This window comes from Sinohyriopsis cumingii, chromosome 6 (genome assembly GCF_028554795.1).
Source record: "Sinohyriopsis cumingii isolate HCF-2022 chromosome 6, ASM2855479v2, whole genome shotgun sequence".
NCBI lineage: Eukaryota > Metazoa > Mollusca > Bivalvia > Unionida > Unionidae > Sinohyriopsis > Sinohyriopsis cumingii.
In genome coordinates, this window is record NC_142966.1 from 147744428 (window position 1) to 147762222 (window position 17795).

Here is a 17795-nt window from a genome sequence, read left to right on the forward strand (position 1 = left end):
GAAAATTAAAAATATTGTCTGGGTACCTTGAAAAGCCTTGATTTTCTTGAAACCAGAAGGAATTAATAAATACTTTTAGTTCTACAGAATTAAATAAAAAGAAAAGGGGAAAGAAAATAAAAAACAGTCTCACGCTAAGTTTGTGCCAGAATGTACATTTTTCCACAACTGGCCACTGCACAATCATACATTTTGAACTTCTGATTGTACAAAGCCCAGTTGTTGCATTGGTTTAAATTTGAATCATATGTTTCGACATAGCTGGCATCCAATTCCAACTTCGGTGGCTATATGAAGAAAAATATAAAGTTTGGATTGTGATATCTTTCTCTGAGAGCTTTGAAAAATGCAAATTATGCCAGAAGGATATTGATTTATGTGCAATGGGAGAGAGTGGTCCATTGTCACATACAGCTGGAGAAAAAAAAACAAGCTCTTGTAATGACACTTAATACAGGCAAAACAAGAAGCCTTCAGCATGAAATCATTTTTGATGAAAGAGGTATGTCTGTGAACACAGAGATTCAAGTTTTAAAATAGAAACTGTATATAGTCTTATTTATGAAATTAGTTCAATCCAGTTCTATTTGGGATTGAGTGGAAAAAATAGGACAGACTATAATTGCAATGAACACAGTAAATCTAAAAATATAGAATACAGCTAAGCTGAGAGAAATATTAATATATCTAATATGAAATGGTTTAAAATATCCATATGCTGTTTTTGAATAAGCAATAATATAACAAAAAACAAAACAAATATCTTTACTTTTTTTGTTTATGGGGATGAGTGAAAAAAAAAGGCAGGAACTGAAAAAGACACTGAAACAGTGACAGCTGCTGCTGATGACTATGCATTGAAAGCAAAGATCCATGGGAATATTTCCTTTATCATGACATCACAATAATTTGAGGAAAAGTGAAAAGGACAAAATCTATGAACTTGAGGCTCTTGAAAAACAGCTTGATGACAAGATACAAGAACTGAAAAATTCACTCTAAAATATTTTGGACTTTGTAAATAGTGTAGTGTAGAGAGAATAAAATGAACTTTGTTCAGTGACTACATTATTCTAATGCCCAGATGTAGGATGTTTAATATTAATGGGAAAGATATCAATGATCATACTATTGACTTCATGTTGTATTTTTGTTTTTTTTAAAATAAATTTGCAAGAAATGTTCCTTGTGTGGAGTAATAGTAAGTATTAACTTGTGTCTACATACAATTTCATTTATGTATCCTTTACAATTAATGTAATAATGCACCTTGAAAAATGCAATTTTGAACCTTGAAAATTTTGAAACAAATTTGCTACTAACCCTGATAAGAACATAATAATCTAGATTCTTTACACTTTGTAAGATAACACTTAGCAAGGTCACATAAGAACATAATAATCTAATTACTTTACAAACTATGACGTTAAACTTGGTAAGGTCACATAGCAACATCAGAGTAATCCAAATTCTTTACACACCACGACATTACACTTGGTAAGGTCACATAGCAACATCAGAGTAATCCAAATTCTTTACACACCACGACATTACACTTGGCAAGGTCACATATCAACATCAGAATAATCCAAATTCTTTACACACCTTGACATTACACTTGGCAAGGTCACATAGCAACATCAGAGTAATCCAAATTCTTTGCACACCTCGACATTACACTTGGCAAGGTCACATAGCAACATCAGAGTAATCCAAATTCTTTACACACTGTGACATTACACTTGGTAAGGTCATGTAGCAACATCAGAATAATCAGAATTCTTTACACACTGGCATAAAATTCAACAAGTCCACATTGCAGCATTATAAAGAGATATCACAATTCTTTAAAATATGAGATAAATAGAATATTAAGGTTGTGATCATTATCATAAGGAGGATGTTCAGTCAAGCAGTCAATCATTAAATGCTTAAGAAAATACATTAATATCTTTAGTTTAATCACTCAGTTTGATCTATATACATTATATTTATGTGGAAAGGGAAGATTTGAGATAGGTGGTTAACTGATGGGGGATAGTCAGAGACAAAAAGTGTATGCCTATTTAAAGGGAATGGAATCATATTTTATTTACCCATCTGATGGTGGTCAGAGACTAAAAATGCATGCATATTTATTACTCATCCTGATTTGGTCACAGTCTGGGAAGGGACCAAAACAGGCCTTTATCCTACCTTGTGCTTTGATTGGAACAGTGATTCATAAAAAGTCAATTTTTTTTTTCTCTATGAATCAAAAGTCATTTTTTTATTCCCTTTTAATTTTACTTCGACATAAACCCCTATTGAAAAGAACATGTCCCCACAAAGGATTATTTTGGTTGTCACTTGAGTGTCCTATCACTGTATTTTTAAGGCTAAATTCATTTTGATGAAGTCAGCTTGTTTTTGATCACTGGAATTAGAGAAAATATCTAATCACTTGTTTGTGTAGAATGAGAAATCACATCCATCAGCTCAGAATTAGTAGGCAAGAACTTGGAAGATCTCACTCCCTGTATGACTCCTTGATGATATTTATCTCCCTTCAGTAGCCTCAAAAATTTCAAAAGAAAAATAATCAAACAAAATGTTTAACTCGGGGGGATACTTTGAGTTTTCACAGTTCAGCTTAAGGAAATATGATTTTGTGTCTCCTTTCTTTATTCTTCTTCATGCACATATACATTGGACATTTACATCCAGATAACTGGGCAGCATGTTGCCATAAAACACAAAACCAAACTAAAATGGTAACTGATATTATTTTTGTTTCAGACTGTGAAGTTTAAGTCCTATCTTTTGAGCATGGGAATAGCCGATCCTGTAACTCGGGAAACACATGGCAGTGGAGACAAATATTTTACAGAGTTAGCCAGGCAGCTGGCAGCTGTGCTAGAAAAGCCTTTACAAGTAAGCCCCCCACCCTTTATAATGTCTTACTTGTATAAATATGGTGAGATATAAGTGTAACATTTTCACCTGCTGTCTTGGCAGCAGCATTACCATTTAGATTCTGCATTAAAAACATTTCCTAAACCTTTTGTAAATCAGTACAGAGGCACAATATTGGAACCTGTGTGACCGGATTCTCTTATTTCTCCTGTGAAGACATTCATTATTATTAGGAAAATAAACTGTAGGAAGAAGCTCTACTCATTAGCTGTTCTAGGCAGCTATCAGTGAACTGGAAGTTTCTCAGTTTTAAGCTTTTGCTAGGTACTATCAACATAGTATTGTAGTGTCTCCTGAAATCCTTGAAAATCTTTGTGATTTGAACCTCTATCCATCCATGCTTTAAAGAGGTTTAGATTGATAGAGAGAGGTACTGATTTATCTAGATCATTATCTCTTTCAGGTGGGTTCAAGTCTCAGGCTCAGTCAGTGTGGGATAAAGTTTGCCAGTAGCTTCCATGGGTTGGTGGTTTTTTTACCAGGGTTCTTCCTCCATTTGTTATACAAACTGCCACATATAGCTTATCATGTGTTAAAAAAAGGGCAAAAGTGGAATCAAGTTGAAAGATTGTTGTACCAGATGTACAAGATGTATCTCTCTCAACCAGACGTCTCTTGAACAACTCTGATAAGTAGAACAATTGTGCATTCTATTTTTGAAGCCATTTTAAGGATGCGTACTGAGCCACTCAAGATGAGTGATATACATTATGATTGCATCAATATAACATCACTGTTTACTTTATGAACTCTTGGAGAAATTGGATGTTGAAGGATATGGTTGTGACTTGTTTTTTCTATTGAATAATTTATAGTAAAACTGCTTATACTCTTTTATTACTGCAGACAGATTTCTGAAAAAGAAAGGTCAAGTCAATGCAAAGAGTCTGAAACATTGGAAAGTGTTCACTTATTTATAGCCTGTATTGGCCATGCATTGTTTTTTGTTGTGCAAACATTGGGGAAATGTTCAAAGATTTATAGCCTTTGTAAATTGGCCATGCAGGTTTTTTCTTGTGGATGTGAAATCAGTAATTCTTTCAAACTGAAAAAATTCTCCATTTTTTTGTTGCATATTTCATAAAGGAGTCTATTATCTTCCACTATTGCTTTATTGGCAGTTGCTGACAAGGTTCTTTTCTCTTACTTGTCTATATCATGACATTTACTTGGGGACAGATATTCAGCACAAACACTTTTAGATTGCTATAGTATTTAGGTATGTAAAAGTATATATTTCTCCAAAGTCAGATACTCAATATTTCATCCTTAAAACTCGTATTTTCTTCATTTTGCTACATATCACTGGGTATCATTAAAAGAAAATCTCATACTTGCACAGGTGTCACAGGACATTATATTTTGAAATTCAATTTAGTTCTGGAAGAAAGTGACAGTGGTACCCATTACTTGGTAATCATTATTAGTTTTGTGATTAGGCACAAGCAATTTGTGCATGATTCTAAATGCCCACCCACATGGCAGAGGACTAATTTTTTGGTCCGCCACTTGAATAAATTAGGCCTTGAAACAGCAGTTTATGTTGCAAAAACAATATGTTGATTAGCCAAGATCAAAAGACTATCAGTATATATGAGAGGCTTGTGATAAAAAGGGAGTCCCAAGAGCTGTGTATGTTTAATCCTTGTTGACTCATAAACTGAAGCTTTGTCTGCCTTTAACAGACAAGTTTTAAATATTGAATTACGCGAGACATGTATCTCGTATCTCTTCTTAAAGACGAACGTTATTGATAAAAAATTGCGTTTATTCAGTGGCAGATAGATGAGGATATCAAACTAAACCTGTCACACTGGCAGAAAAGATTACTTCCATTTTTGTTTTGATTATAGGACCTTTTTTTCCACCAGCCAGTAAATAAATTATGTTGACCCTCAACCCTAATAATAAAAATTGTCTTACTTTCAGATTTGACATACTGACACTTTGAAATAAATTAACACAGTGACTGGAGTATGATTAGTGAAAGAAAGAGAAAAAAATTCATTCACATTGATTTACTTGATATTTCTTTAGCTAAACAATGCCTTCCTGGTGAAATGAAAGTTTATTGGCATAAACTGAGTAGTCAGTGTAGATACACTCAGTGAATGCCAAAGGAAGGGAGAAATTATTGCTTGGTTAGGAAGCACCTGGCTGCTGACTGCAGAAGCAGGTGACAGTTACTGTTACGTGTTTAGGTTCTAATAAACAGTAACAAAAGAAAGAGTGAAAACAACAAGCTTTGAAAAATTTAACAAATAATTTATTTCTCTGGAAAAAACACTGTAAAAATGAAAAAATAAGAACATATGGTTCTAAGAATCAAATCCAAAAATAATCTAAGAATAATCCACATATTAAATTTTAGAAATCCTAGTAATGAAATGTTTTAATGAATTCAAGTTTGAGTCCTGACGAAAAATCCAAAATGGAAGGTGATGCCATATTCTGTATTCTTTATAGTATAGATGTGTCTACAGTACTTTGCTGATACACAAACAATATTCCAGTGTTTATATTTCTGAATAAAAATTTTAAAAATGTCTTTGTCCAAGAATTCAGTATGAGCACTCCTGTATTTCCTGGAAAAAGAATTATTCTTTTATAATCCAAATAATTTGAATAAAAATTAAAATATAACTCCAAACTGGTCACAGACACTTTTCCAGTGTCCAAGATAAAAACCCAAAGTGAGAAAAATCTCTCAAAATATCACTATTAAATCTAAATACTGCACAATTTCAGAAAAACCAGAATTGCAAAATAGAGACTGTTTACATTTAAAATCACGTACTCCCAGTATGACCTTGATAAAAACCCAATCATTTTACTCCGAGAATAAAATAAAAATATATAGTTGTTTGCTTGTCTCTGTGATTTCTGAATCAAGGTCGGAAACTAAGTCAAAAATAGAAACAGTGTTTCTATTATTAGGTGTTTATAAAAAGAGTCGGGTCAAACTGAATTTTCTGGAAAATATCATATTCCTAGTAAACAAAATTACATTACTTCAGCATGTAATGAAATTAAAAATAAAAAGATTTTAATACTTACAAACAATTAAATTAAATCAAATATAAATTAAATCAAATATACATAACAGTTACACACATGCCATTTATGTTAATGGGGGAAAACAAGAACGGGCATTATGACCAGGTGAATACCATGTAAAGGTGACCATACATACAGGATTAACTATGACTCTTATAGAAATGAGATTTTAATTGGTATGGATTTCATGAGTGAGCTGAACTTGCTGAAAGTATGCAAAAGTATCTTAAAGTTAGATCAGTTGCTATGGTGTGTCCCAAGGTAAAGCACTGTAGTTGCCTTGGCACTAAATAACTTTCATGTACTGGTGTACTGCAAAATGCCAGACCAATTTTATGGATTTTTTATTGGCTTCAAACCTTGAATTTAAAGACCTCAAAAAGATGGTAATTTTATAAATGGTGTTTTAGAAAATGCATCTCCAAGAATTTGAAGAAAAAAATGTTATTTTTGTCTGCACAATACCTTCAGCTAGAAATGAATTGCCAGTACATGATTGTATCTTTTCCAGGAATGTGGTGGCATAATGACCCTTTCAGATGTTTACTGTAGAGTCAACAGGGCTAGAGGAATGGAGGTCAGTAAATTGGAATGGTGGGTATGGATGAAGTGGTGTATGTAGACATATTACTTGTCAGACTTTGCTTGTGATTTCTCAAAGCATTCAGTTTATGTCTTCATGTTGATGAAGTTTCAAGGAGCAGTAATTCCTGAACTTGTTAGTGGGCAAAATGGATTGAAAACTCTCCATCTGGCCGTGGAACATTCCATGTTATATGTTAGTATATTTGCTGCATTCACACTTGTATATGAAAAGCTCGCACTTTTATGTACACCATAAACATGAGAGCAGTGTTGAATTTGCTTTTAGAACCTTAAGCTGAAAAGTCTAATACAGTTAATCTTGTCATGAGAGATTACCCTTTCTGCCAACAAAAAAGCAGCCTCTCAAGATGGACAGTCGCTCATAAAATGGTTTGTACAAAAGGATTGGTTACCAAGGTCCAAATTAGCACATTTCAGAATGAAAAATTAACCACAATCACTGTACCTAAAGTGTAATCTTTATCAAAATTTCTTGTAAAGTATGGCATGACTTTATTAAAAAATTGTATGTAGCAGTAAAGATATACATTGATCATAAAACATGAATCACAATTATATATGAAGATCACTTGTACATGTATTAGTATATTATTCACAAAACGAACTAAGGTTATATTCCTACAGTGTTAGAATTTATCTCCTTTTTATTGGAGATTCTGCCACTGTTAACTAAACTTGTAAGCATGTGCACCAGGGTGAACAGAAGAAGGCTTGGTGTGGGAGTTATAATAATTGGAACATAAAAAAAACCCATAAACAACACAACTCTTTAACAATTACAGTTGAATCCGGAAAACAGTTCTCATTTACTTGTATTGGAGAGAAAAGGATTAACTGCAAAAGACAAACCATGCATTTCAACCACTATATTGAAGCCTTTATTAAGGTTTCTCAGTATGACTTCAGTGTTTGTGCATGTCTTCACAAAAAACAACAACAATACAATCCTTTGAACTGACTGTACACATATATGGGTATTCACATGACTTTGATATTCATTGGTGTTGATCTCAGTTTTTTGTAATGCATGCATTAATAGCAGTGTTGAAACATATTTTGTCATGGTCACTAGTCACGTTCTGCAGGTGACTATTCATTTATGTAACAAAATTGATCTATGCTTTATAATTGTGCTCATAAATGACCGGTTGTCACTTAAAAGATATCACTCAAGGCAGGTATTACTGTACATTCATTGTATTGAACAAACTACAACAAAAAATTAAATAATTTTTTCTTCTTCTAAAAATTGACAATTTATTGCCCTTCTGTTGGCATTAAGATGCCCATATCATGTTTGAGGTATATGCAGTTCCTTGTACGTAATCAGTAGATTAGACAACTTAGGGTATAAGGGTCTGTGTTGTTTGCCGTTACACTCGAGTTGTTTATGTGGTAACTTACCATTGGTGTAAGAAAAATTGTAAGTAAATACTATGTAGTTATTGTCCTCTGATTCCAACATTCTGACAGATATTAAAAAAGATACAGTGAATCACTTAAAATGTGCTTAGTTCGTTTAAAAAATGCATGTTTTTATGTACATGATTTTGTTGATTTGTCATTTGAAAAAAATGATGGAATTTCAAGCAAGGATAAAAGATTATACAAAATCTCACTTTGTTACACTTTTGAGCATAAGGCTTACTGAAGTGATTACATTTATTAGGTAAGTTGGTAATTACTTACATTTGACATAAATGCAGAGATCTGAATCAAAGAAGACACAAAGATCCATTTGCATGCAAACTAACAGTTGAACAGAGGGGTGCATTTTGAATAACCAGCTTGGCATGATTTTGTTTTGACTTTAGATTTGTGATCTACTCATCATTTGTTTAGTAGCCACTATAATGAGTATCGATCCGTTTGTTTAGTAGCCACTATAATGAGTATCGATCCGTTTGTTTAGTAGCCACTATAATGAGTATCGATCCGTTTGCCTAGAGTTGGTTGTCTCCTTTTTCATTGGGTAACACCACTCCTACAAGACTGTAAATTTTATATATGCAATATAACCTGAAAGAATCTGTGAGTAGCATGGTATCTGACAGTATCCCTTATTTGTCTAATATATTTTTCTCAAAGGGTATTGGGTGTTGGGATTCTTAGGTCATGGAAATGTTTGGCATTCACCATATTTAGCACACACAAAAATAGAATGTTATTGAACTCGGTGATAATTGAATGTAGAACATGAATCATACTTTTTCTCACATTGTAAGCTTATGGGTATTTAACCAAAGACTTATAAAAATGGTACTACAGCTGCCTTGCTTGGTGCTCAGCATTAAAAAGTTAGTGTTAGTACTGGTCGGCCTGGTGTCAGGATAATGTGACTGGGTGTGACATCATGCTACATGTCTGCAGCATGATGCCCCAGTGCTAGACATCACTATAAACTGCCACACTGCAGACATCGTAGTGATATGACTGAATTTTGTTAAAAGCTACGTTAAAAATCCAACTCACACACACACTTACTGTATTTACCTTGCAGAAGAATGTTAACATGTCAGTTTGATGTCTCCTAATTTTTTTCAGCTGCTTTCTCCAGAAGATTTATTGAACGCTTGTGAAATGTTCGAATTTTTAAAGTTGCCTGTAAGGTTTGTATTCTAATACTACATTTGGTATCATTCAGATTATTTGAATTTTAATATTCCATTGGGAATTTTATCATCCTTTCATTCATCAGATAAAAAGTCAACCATTTGTCACAGTAGATAAAACATAGACTCATCAGTTTATATACAGTGTGTTCTTACATTCAACAACATGTATCATACATTTTCCCATTGGAATGATCTGGCACATAGGTAATACATTCAGACCTGTATTAGGCAGTCACCAGGGATAAAGTGGACTCTTCATATACTGGACTGCCTAATCAAAGTTTACATTTACAATAATTTGGTTTAAGAGGCCACAAAACAGTGGCTGTTTATGGTAGGTTGGCTGTAGTGTGATGTATATTTGAAGAAATCAATACTATTTCAAGGATTAGAAATAGCAAAAATATGTTGGACAGGAACCTAGATCCATAGATTGTCATATTTCTTGGATTTTTGTTCAGGCTTGGTGGAAGCTTAACATGTTGATGACTTTGGTGTCTATATGCCTGCCCATCTGTTATTCATCCACACGTCTTAATTAATCTCAGCATTAATATTTTTTATGCTTCATCTATGTGGTCATTTTTTAATGTACAGTTGGCCACAGAGTCATGTTACTTGGTATATGGATTCATCTTGATACATGCAACACCAGTTTACCAGTTTCATGAGTGTGCTTACCTTAAAAAACCAATGCAAGTTTCTTGTGACTTCTGAAATGTTGTACCTATCATCCATGTAGACTGAAATGTTGTACCTATCATCCATGTAGACTGAAATGTTGTACCTATCATCCATGTAGACTGAAATGTTGTACCTATCATCCATGTAGACTGAAATGCTGTACCTATCATCCATGTAGACTGAAATGTTGTACCTATCATCCATATGGACAGAAATGTTGTACCTATTATCCATTTAGACAGAAATGTTGTGCCTATCATCCATGTCAATTGAAATGTTGTACCTATTATCCATGTAGACTGAAATGTTGTACCTATTATCCATGTAGACTGAAATGTTGTACCTATCATCCATGTAGACTGAAATGTTGTACCTATCATCCATGTAGACTGAAATGTTGTACCTATCATCCTTGTAGACTGAAATGTTGTACCTATTATCCATGTAGACTGAAATGTTGTACCTATCATCCATGTAGACTGAAATGTTGTACCTATCATCCTTGTAGACTGAAATGTTGTACCTATTATCCATGTAGACTGAAATGTTGTACCTATCATCCATGTAGACTGAAATGTTGTACCTAACATCCATGTCAATTGAAATGTTGTACCTATCATCCATGTCGATTTGAAATGTTGTACCTATTATCCATTTAGACAGAAATGTTGTACCTATCATCCATGTCAATTGAAATGTTGTACCTATTATCCATGTATATTGAAATGTTGTACCTATCATCCATGTAGACTGAAATGTTGTACCTATCATCAAAGTAGACTGAAATGTTGTATCTATCATCCTTGTAGACTGAAATGTTGTACCTATTATCCATGTAGAAGGAAATGTTGTACCTATCATCAGTGTAGATCCTTTTAATAATGATCAATCAACAAAAGAGTGACTGCAATGCATCTCGTCCCATGTCTTTCAGTATCTCATACAGTGTTTTTCAACATCTCACGCTAAGTGTTTCTAACATTTATAAATGCAGGAAATAGTGGGAAAGTATGTTTCAAAACTACAGTATAATAAAACTGATAGTATATTTTCTCCTCGTGAAGGAAATAATGGACAATCAAGAAACATGTACACAATAATGAGGTTATATCCTGTACAAGATGGATAGTTAATATACTTTTCTTTACCTCAGGTTAAAAACATTTGACAGTGGAGTAATGGTTCTGCAGCTACTGTCACACAGTGAAGAGGAGGTTGTAAAACAGACACAAGCCTTAGTATGTAACTTAGGCTATTGTTTTAGACTCATTTTTACTTATCTCTTAATTGATAAATGTTGATAAATATGCAAAGCATAAATAGTTCTTTTCCATTCATTATGCATTTGTTGTTGTGGGATCCAGAATTTTTGTCCTTTCAGGCATTTGCTTTGTTTCATAATGCTGGAGCCAAATTTGGTCTGAGTGAAACTGTACATATTTCTTTGTCAGGCATATTCCGTTCACATTACATTAGGAAATGACTTTGGCTACTTCTGAATCCAATCCTCCCTGAAAGAGGAAAATATGTCTGTCCATGTTACAGAATAACTCCCCACTAGGTGGCCACCTGTATCCCTGATATTTACTAATTTAAACTTTAATGTGCAACTATTAGCAATGCCTCTAAAGAATTCATTGCAATTTATAATCAGTTTTGACCATCCAACATTTATTTTCGTTGTAGTAATTCAGATGGCTGATGTAGATGGTGTATACAGCATTCATGTCTTTGCTTGTGAATTTATTCATATTCATGGAGTCTTTTCCCATGTCAATATCATCCATGTTGTATCAATCAGTAAAACTCACTAGCTACTCCTGGTCTGTCCATCCAATTGTTACAGACAGAGTGGTCTCATCTGTCCATCTTCCATCCAGTTTGCTTTCCATGAGGCCTTAGACCTATTTGCAATGAGGTGGAACAACAAACTGCCCACTTTCATCTCTTCATTCCCAAATACAGTGGCATGGGCTATCAGTACCATTCCAATCAACTGGCAGGGGATACAGCTATATGCCTACTCTCCAGCTGTTACAATACCAAAACTAAGCTAGAAAATGAGGGGCAGGGTTTCCCCTCTCAGATGGGACAGATCCTGGATCAGTGACCTCCATGATTTGGTGAATATTGTAGCAAAGAAATTTGTGGCTAGTAGAATCAATCTGCGGGAGCCTGGCTTTCAAATGGAATGTCTTTATTCAAGACATAGTTCATTCAGTTTACTGGCATCCCCAGCCTGCTTTCTCCAGCTTTTATTTATGTAATATGGTCTCAACAATGGGGAGAGCTGAATTTCATTGGGCCACTGGTTGCTACCCAGACAGTAACCAAATCCTGCGTGGGGTCGAGTCTCAGATTCGGCTAATGTGCTTATGTGAGAAAGCTTGCCAGTAGCTTCTCTTGGGTCGGTGGTTCTTTCCAGGTTCTTCCTCCACCATTAATACTGGCCGCCATGTATAGCCTATTGTGTGCTGAAAAATGGAGTTAAACCACACAACACACCAAATCCTGTCTGTGACATTACTACCTCAGCCCTAGGCATAATTTGCAACATTAGCTCGATTCAGCAGGTCTGGGATTGTACAGAGGTCGCCTGCACATGTATAAACTGCATACCTGCTCACATTACTGAATTTCTCTCATCTTCTTATAGGTTTCTTAAACTAGTAAGCTTCTGGGATAAATTAGAAACTAGGGGAGTTAATCTGTTTGAGTACATCCATCCACACCCTAGATTCAGTTCAGTGATAAAATTTATTAGATTTAGATCAGCATTCAAGTTTTTTTTTTAACCATCTCACCTCAGTCTGTTTGGGTTCAAAACAGAGCTCAGCCAGTGTGGATATGTGAGAATGCTTGCCAGTAGCTTACCATGGGGCAGTGGTTTTTACTAGGGTTTTCCAAGGTTCTTCTACCACCAGTTATAATAGCTTCAATGTATAAAATCCAAAACACAAACAAGTTATTTTTTCTGATAGCTGAATGAAAAAATGGCTTTGACAAAAAGGCAGTATTGTTGATTTTTTTAGACACTGTCTGTTTTAGATGACATTTACGAAAGTACGAGATCCTATGCCATACTCATAGTTAGCATCAGTTTTGTTCTTTCCTGTACTGTCTCAAAACCTTAATATGTATAAGCTATACTTAGAAAAATGAGATAAATTATTTTAAGAGGTTTCTGTGGCGTACATTTAAGGTTCCAGTGACCTTGTTAAGCCTTTGTAGCTAGGTCTGCAGCTGATCTTTGCTTTCTGTTTTAAAAGCTAATATATCAGTTGAGATAAGTTAGTCTTTCAGATTTGAAGTTATTTAATTAAAACACATTTTAATTTCAGTTAAGATTACATTGTTTGGTTTAATTGAACTGCATTTTAATTTTGAGTCTAAAATTTATTTGACAGCTTGAGGATAAGGAATCCTTGACAGCAGAAGAACTGGCGCAGCAGTTAGGGTTATCTGTTATACTAGCTAAAGAAAGGTAATAAACACATACCATCTGATGATATACCTGTTGTAATTCTCCTGGCGATATGGGTGTCCAATAAATGATACATGTTCAGAATGAAAGGGAGAATAAGCTTCTTAAAAAGTTTAAATCTTCAGCACAGAAGAAGAAAAAAGGAAAATTCATAATTTCTGGGGGAAAAAAGCATTTAAAGTGCCATACCAGTGTATATAAAGTAAATACAATTCAATATTATTTGAATAGAAAATCAAGTCTGGAAGCAGTATAAAAAAAAACGATGAAAAAATTCGCCATAATAACTGAGAAATACGCTCGGGTGTGTTTTCGAAAATAATATACATCGGACCAATTTTATTGCTCGGTAATTTCCGGAGTGTGTAGATCGTCTGATGTCATATTTTTAACACACAAATTACTTCCGTTTCTGTTGAAACATAAACAAAGCACTTGTTCCGTTCCATATTAGCTAGTTTGAAAAGTTTTATCATCACAGTCATGCCAAGAGGAGATCGTGGAGGTACAAGCAAGGGCAGCGGGGTCAGGTGTGTTACAGTAAATTGTTGGAATTCAAATGCTGATGGGTTTTCCATGCACTCCTTTCCGAAAGACCAAGCACTTCGTCGCAGGTGGACAGATTTTGTAACAATCAAAAGAAGAAACTGGGATGGTCCAACTGAGTTTTCTGCCCTCTAGGCTCTACTCCTTTCAGTTCACACCAGAATGCTTCCCATTTATGTATAAATTTGATGTTGAGCATATGGGTAGGGCATCAAAAGAAAGTCAAACTCAGTGATGCTGCTGCTCCGTCATTCCACTGAGTGAAGGAAACTGACAACCAAGCCAAGGTAACTGCAAATGTATCAGAAACTTCAACACCAAAGCATGTAGGCTTGAAATGTTGTCACCATCAGAGTTAGTAACTTGTTAAGTGTCACCACCAAAGAAAGTAAGAAGGGGCTATTCAAAGAGAGAAGTTGCAAGGGTGAGTTTTTAATGACATGTACCATATTATATATATGATATTCAACAGATCAGTCACTGCAACATTTCCATTTCTACCCTATAGAACGTTTTTTCATAGTTTTCAAAACAAATGCATTAAATATCTAATCAATCAAGAACTGAGATATAAACCAGTGGATAAATGGTCACAATTTTCATGTTGCCTTCAACTTTGTTTGACCATGTGAATAGAAAAATTTTTCTGCTGGTAGATTTTGAAGGCCTACATATATTTTTCATTGTTGGACAAATGTGTGAATCAGATTACATATAGGTATTTACAAACGTGACGAGGTTTATTCCCATCTGCAATGAATAAAAATCTGAATAACACAAAATGTAGTTGAAATTTTACAGTATTGTCTTATGATTTTTTTCAGTGGTGGTGGTGTTGTCATGTTCAACAATTTTTCAGTCGTATCTTGGCAACAATCATTTAAGTCCATCAAGTTTTTCAATTAGTAGATTTATTTCTTATTGATCAATGATATTTGGTATGCATAAGCATCTTATGGAGCACATGTCATATAGGTATGTGACTTTGATTTAACTGTATTGGTCTAGTAATTTATTGAATTTAGATACATTTTTGTTAGTGCACACTTTAATTTTCATGCAAGATAGCATAAAACCAAGCTTTGGTGGATATATTTTATAACTTATAGGATCTAAAGTATTTGACAAGCTTGAAGAGATTGTGACAGCAGACAGATGAAAAAATATGTACCAATGCTGTCATCTGGACAATAAACTTCAGGGATACAACTCTGTGATCAATTATTTTGCACCAAAGATGACTAGTTTCTCCTATCATGGAATGCTTTCAAGGTAAATCTTCAATTATTGCACACACAAAAATTCTGATTCAGGTTTTTCAGTGTTTTATTTATAGTCCAGTATATTCATATTCAAATTAAATCATAGATATCAAGATCTGATCTTTTGATATCCTACAATGTAAAATTATATAACAGTTTTTAGTGTTTTGGAATGTTTGCAAATAAAGTATCTATAAAAATAAATTATCTGTATTCTGATAGAATGATATACTGTATTTTGCATCTTTATTTACCTTGAAATAGTCTTTAGCTAGCTGCATTGCATTTTAATGAAAACAGCCAAAGAGAGAAAGCATGCACTAAGGATGTGAGAGCCAGATATAAAGTACTGTATCCAAAGTACAAGAAAGAAGAATACACTTGTCATGAAAATCCTTGTCGACTCAACATATGGCAAGAATATACATTAGTAATTAATGAACATAAAGGCATATATCACTTAGAAATATAAATACTGTTGTACCAAGTGTATGTACCTATATTATTTTTTTAAAATTATTAAATTCAAACAGTAAAGGCAAAATATTTGTTACAGTTGACACTCCTTTAATTTTAAAGGTCATGAATTTTCCCTGTGGTAAAATAATAAAAATATGCAAACAATTGTAAAGACAAATACTTTTAATTCATGTATTAACTTCAACAAAAGGTTGCAGTTTTTGGCTTGTACAATACAATGCATATTAAATTTAATTTGCAGATTATGTCAAATGTCTGATGAAAACAGCATTCACAATTGGACAGGTGTCTCACATGAATCATGAAGGAGTAAAACTTATGGTAGATGTATCACCACCATTATGTAGTCTGTATGAGAGGCCTGACAAGGATATTGTTACTCAAAATCTTCCTAGCAGGTTTAATTGCTGTCAGCCTCATGAAAGGCAGTGTAGTTCAGGTTTTGATCAGGAAAGGCAGTACGGATCCTCTGAAGAACACATGATAGAATGATGACCCTCACTTCCTTGCCCAAGAAGTGCCAACACCACAGAGCAAATTGTCTATATGCTGTATACCGATGTCTTCTGAAATAATAATTTGAAAATTGAGTTGAAATAAAATATGCTTTATGCATTAGATCAATTTTGGAAATCAAAAGTTTTAGTATTTATCATTATTTTGTATATCAATAAAGTTTAATGATTCCAGTATAATCTGTGCATACATACATACATACATACATACATACATACACACATTCATACATATATGACCATCTTATTTTGCGACACAAAAAATGAAATAAAACAATATTTGTACATGTATATGTGTTGTTTTTTGGCATGATTCATCAGTATCACTGGTATAAAGGTTAGACAGTGTAGGCCTCCAGAACATGGGTAGTATGCAACTTTTAAAACATGGATGTCGAGACAAACTGCAGTGAACCCTGGATGGTGTGCTATACACCGTATCCCCTGGTATTCATTGCAGATACTTGTGACCTTCTCTATGTCACAACAACATACACATTCCCTTGCTGTAGGCATTACCAAACAATGTCCACATTTACACGTAAAATAGAGTTTTCTTCTTTAATGCATTGTGTTGTGCTTGTCAAATTTAATCTCATTTATGAACACATCAATAGCACAGTACAATGATACAAACTGACTAAAGTCAGGAACAGATAAAACGTTTAGTACAGCACTGTAAAATTAAATTAGATATGAAAGAAAATAGAAGTTGCAAAGATGCTTACCACAGACAAAAAAGGTTTATTTCATAGTTTATCAAAATCAGCTATTAGCATACATATGAGAAATTCGAAATTTTAACTTATAATACAGCGTACAGAATATGAATTCAATTTTAATGTCATGAGGGTAATATCCTGCCTATTTCAATAGTTGTGAAAAAAAGCAGACATCTTAAATCTTAAGTACTTCTAAATCATATCAACTTGTTCACGGGTTTTCAAAGCTTACAACTGTGATCCGATGTACCTTTTACTTATCAATATATAGATACATCTCTACCCATGAAATGCTATACACTTGTGCAGCCTTTATTACAGGTGAGGAAAAAATCCAAATTTGTAAAGGAACAGGAGACTGTCAATATCGTCGGATACACATATTTATTGTAACTTAGGCCGTAGACATATTCAGAAAACCCCCATGAATTGTCCGTCAATCTATCTTGTCTTTCTTCTTCGTCATCTTCATCTGCAACTTCGGATTGTTTGGTATTGGAAATATAGGGTTCAAACTGGTACGGATTAATTTGGGTGAGCCTTTGTGTACAACAAGTGTTCATAATGTGACGTCACGCTTTGTTTTCACTAAATACCGGAAGTGGTCAGCGGTTGCCTTCGGTTGTGATCGCAAACAGGTGCAAACGTGATATTAGGTAGGCTCCCACACATTTATTACTTAAAATTTTTCACTCGGATTTTTTACATTCATATTTTGAATATATAATCTCTTTTACCAAGAAATAAACTGAATAAATGTAGATACACTGTTGTGGCACTTTAAAGGTAACATTTATGTTTATTGGACATCATGTGTTGATTTGAGTGTATCTTGTGGCAGGGCAGGCGATTGCCGTCACCACATGAAA

At 34.0% G+C, this 17795-nt stretch overlaps 1 protein-coding gene and 1 long non-coding RNA gene across 2 annotated transcripts in view; both read left to right on the forward strand.

Annotated features, from left to right (window-relative positions):
* Positions 1–17795, forward strand: part of LOC149798228 (vacuolar protein-sorting-associated protein 36-like) — a 41946-nt gene that overhangs the window by 21920 nt on the left and 2231 nt on the right. Inside the window, exons 8-12 of the mRNA XM_089963340.1 lie at positions 2779–2913; positions 6524–6589; positions 9163–9227; positions 11071–11155; positions 13325–13401. Of these exons, the coding sequence (XP_089819466.1) occupies positions 2779–2913; positions 6524–6589; positions 9163–9227; positions 11071–11155; positions 13325–13401 (428 nt within the window). The remainder of the gene's footprint in view (positions 1–2778; positions 2914–6523; positions 6590–9162; positions 9228–11070; positions 11156–13324; positions 13402–17795) is intronic.
* On the forward strand, positions 13409–16427 carry LOC149798229 (uncharacterized). The gene is made up of 3 exons (XR_016421988.1): positions 13409–14371; positions 15057–15219; positions 15931–16427. It is a non-coding gene; the product is annotated as an uncharacterized LOC149798229 (long non-coding RNA).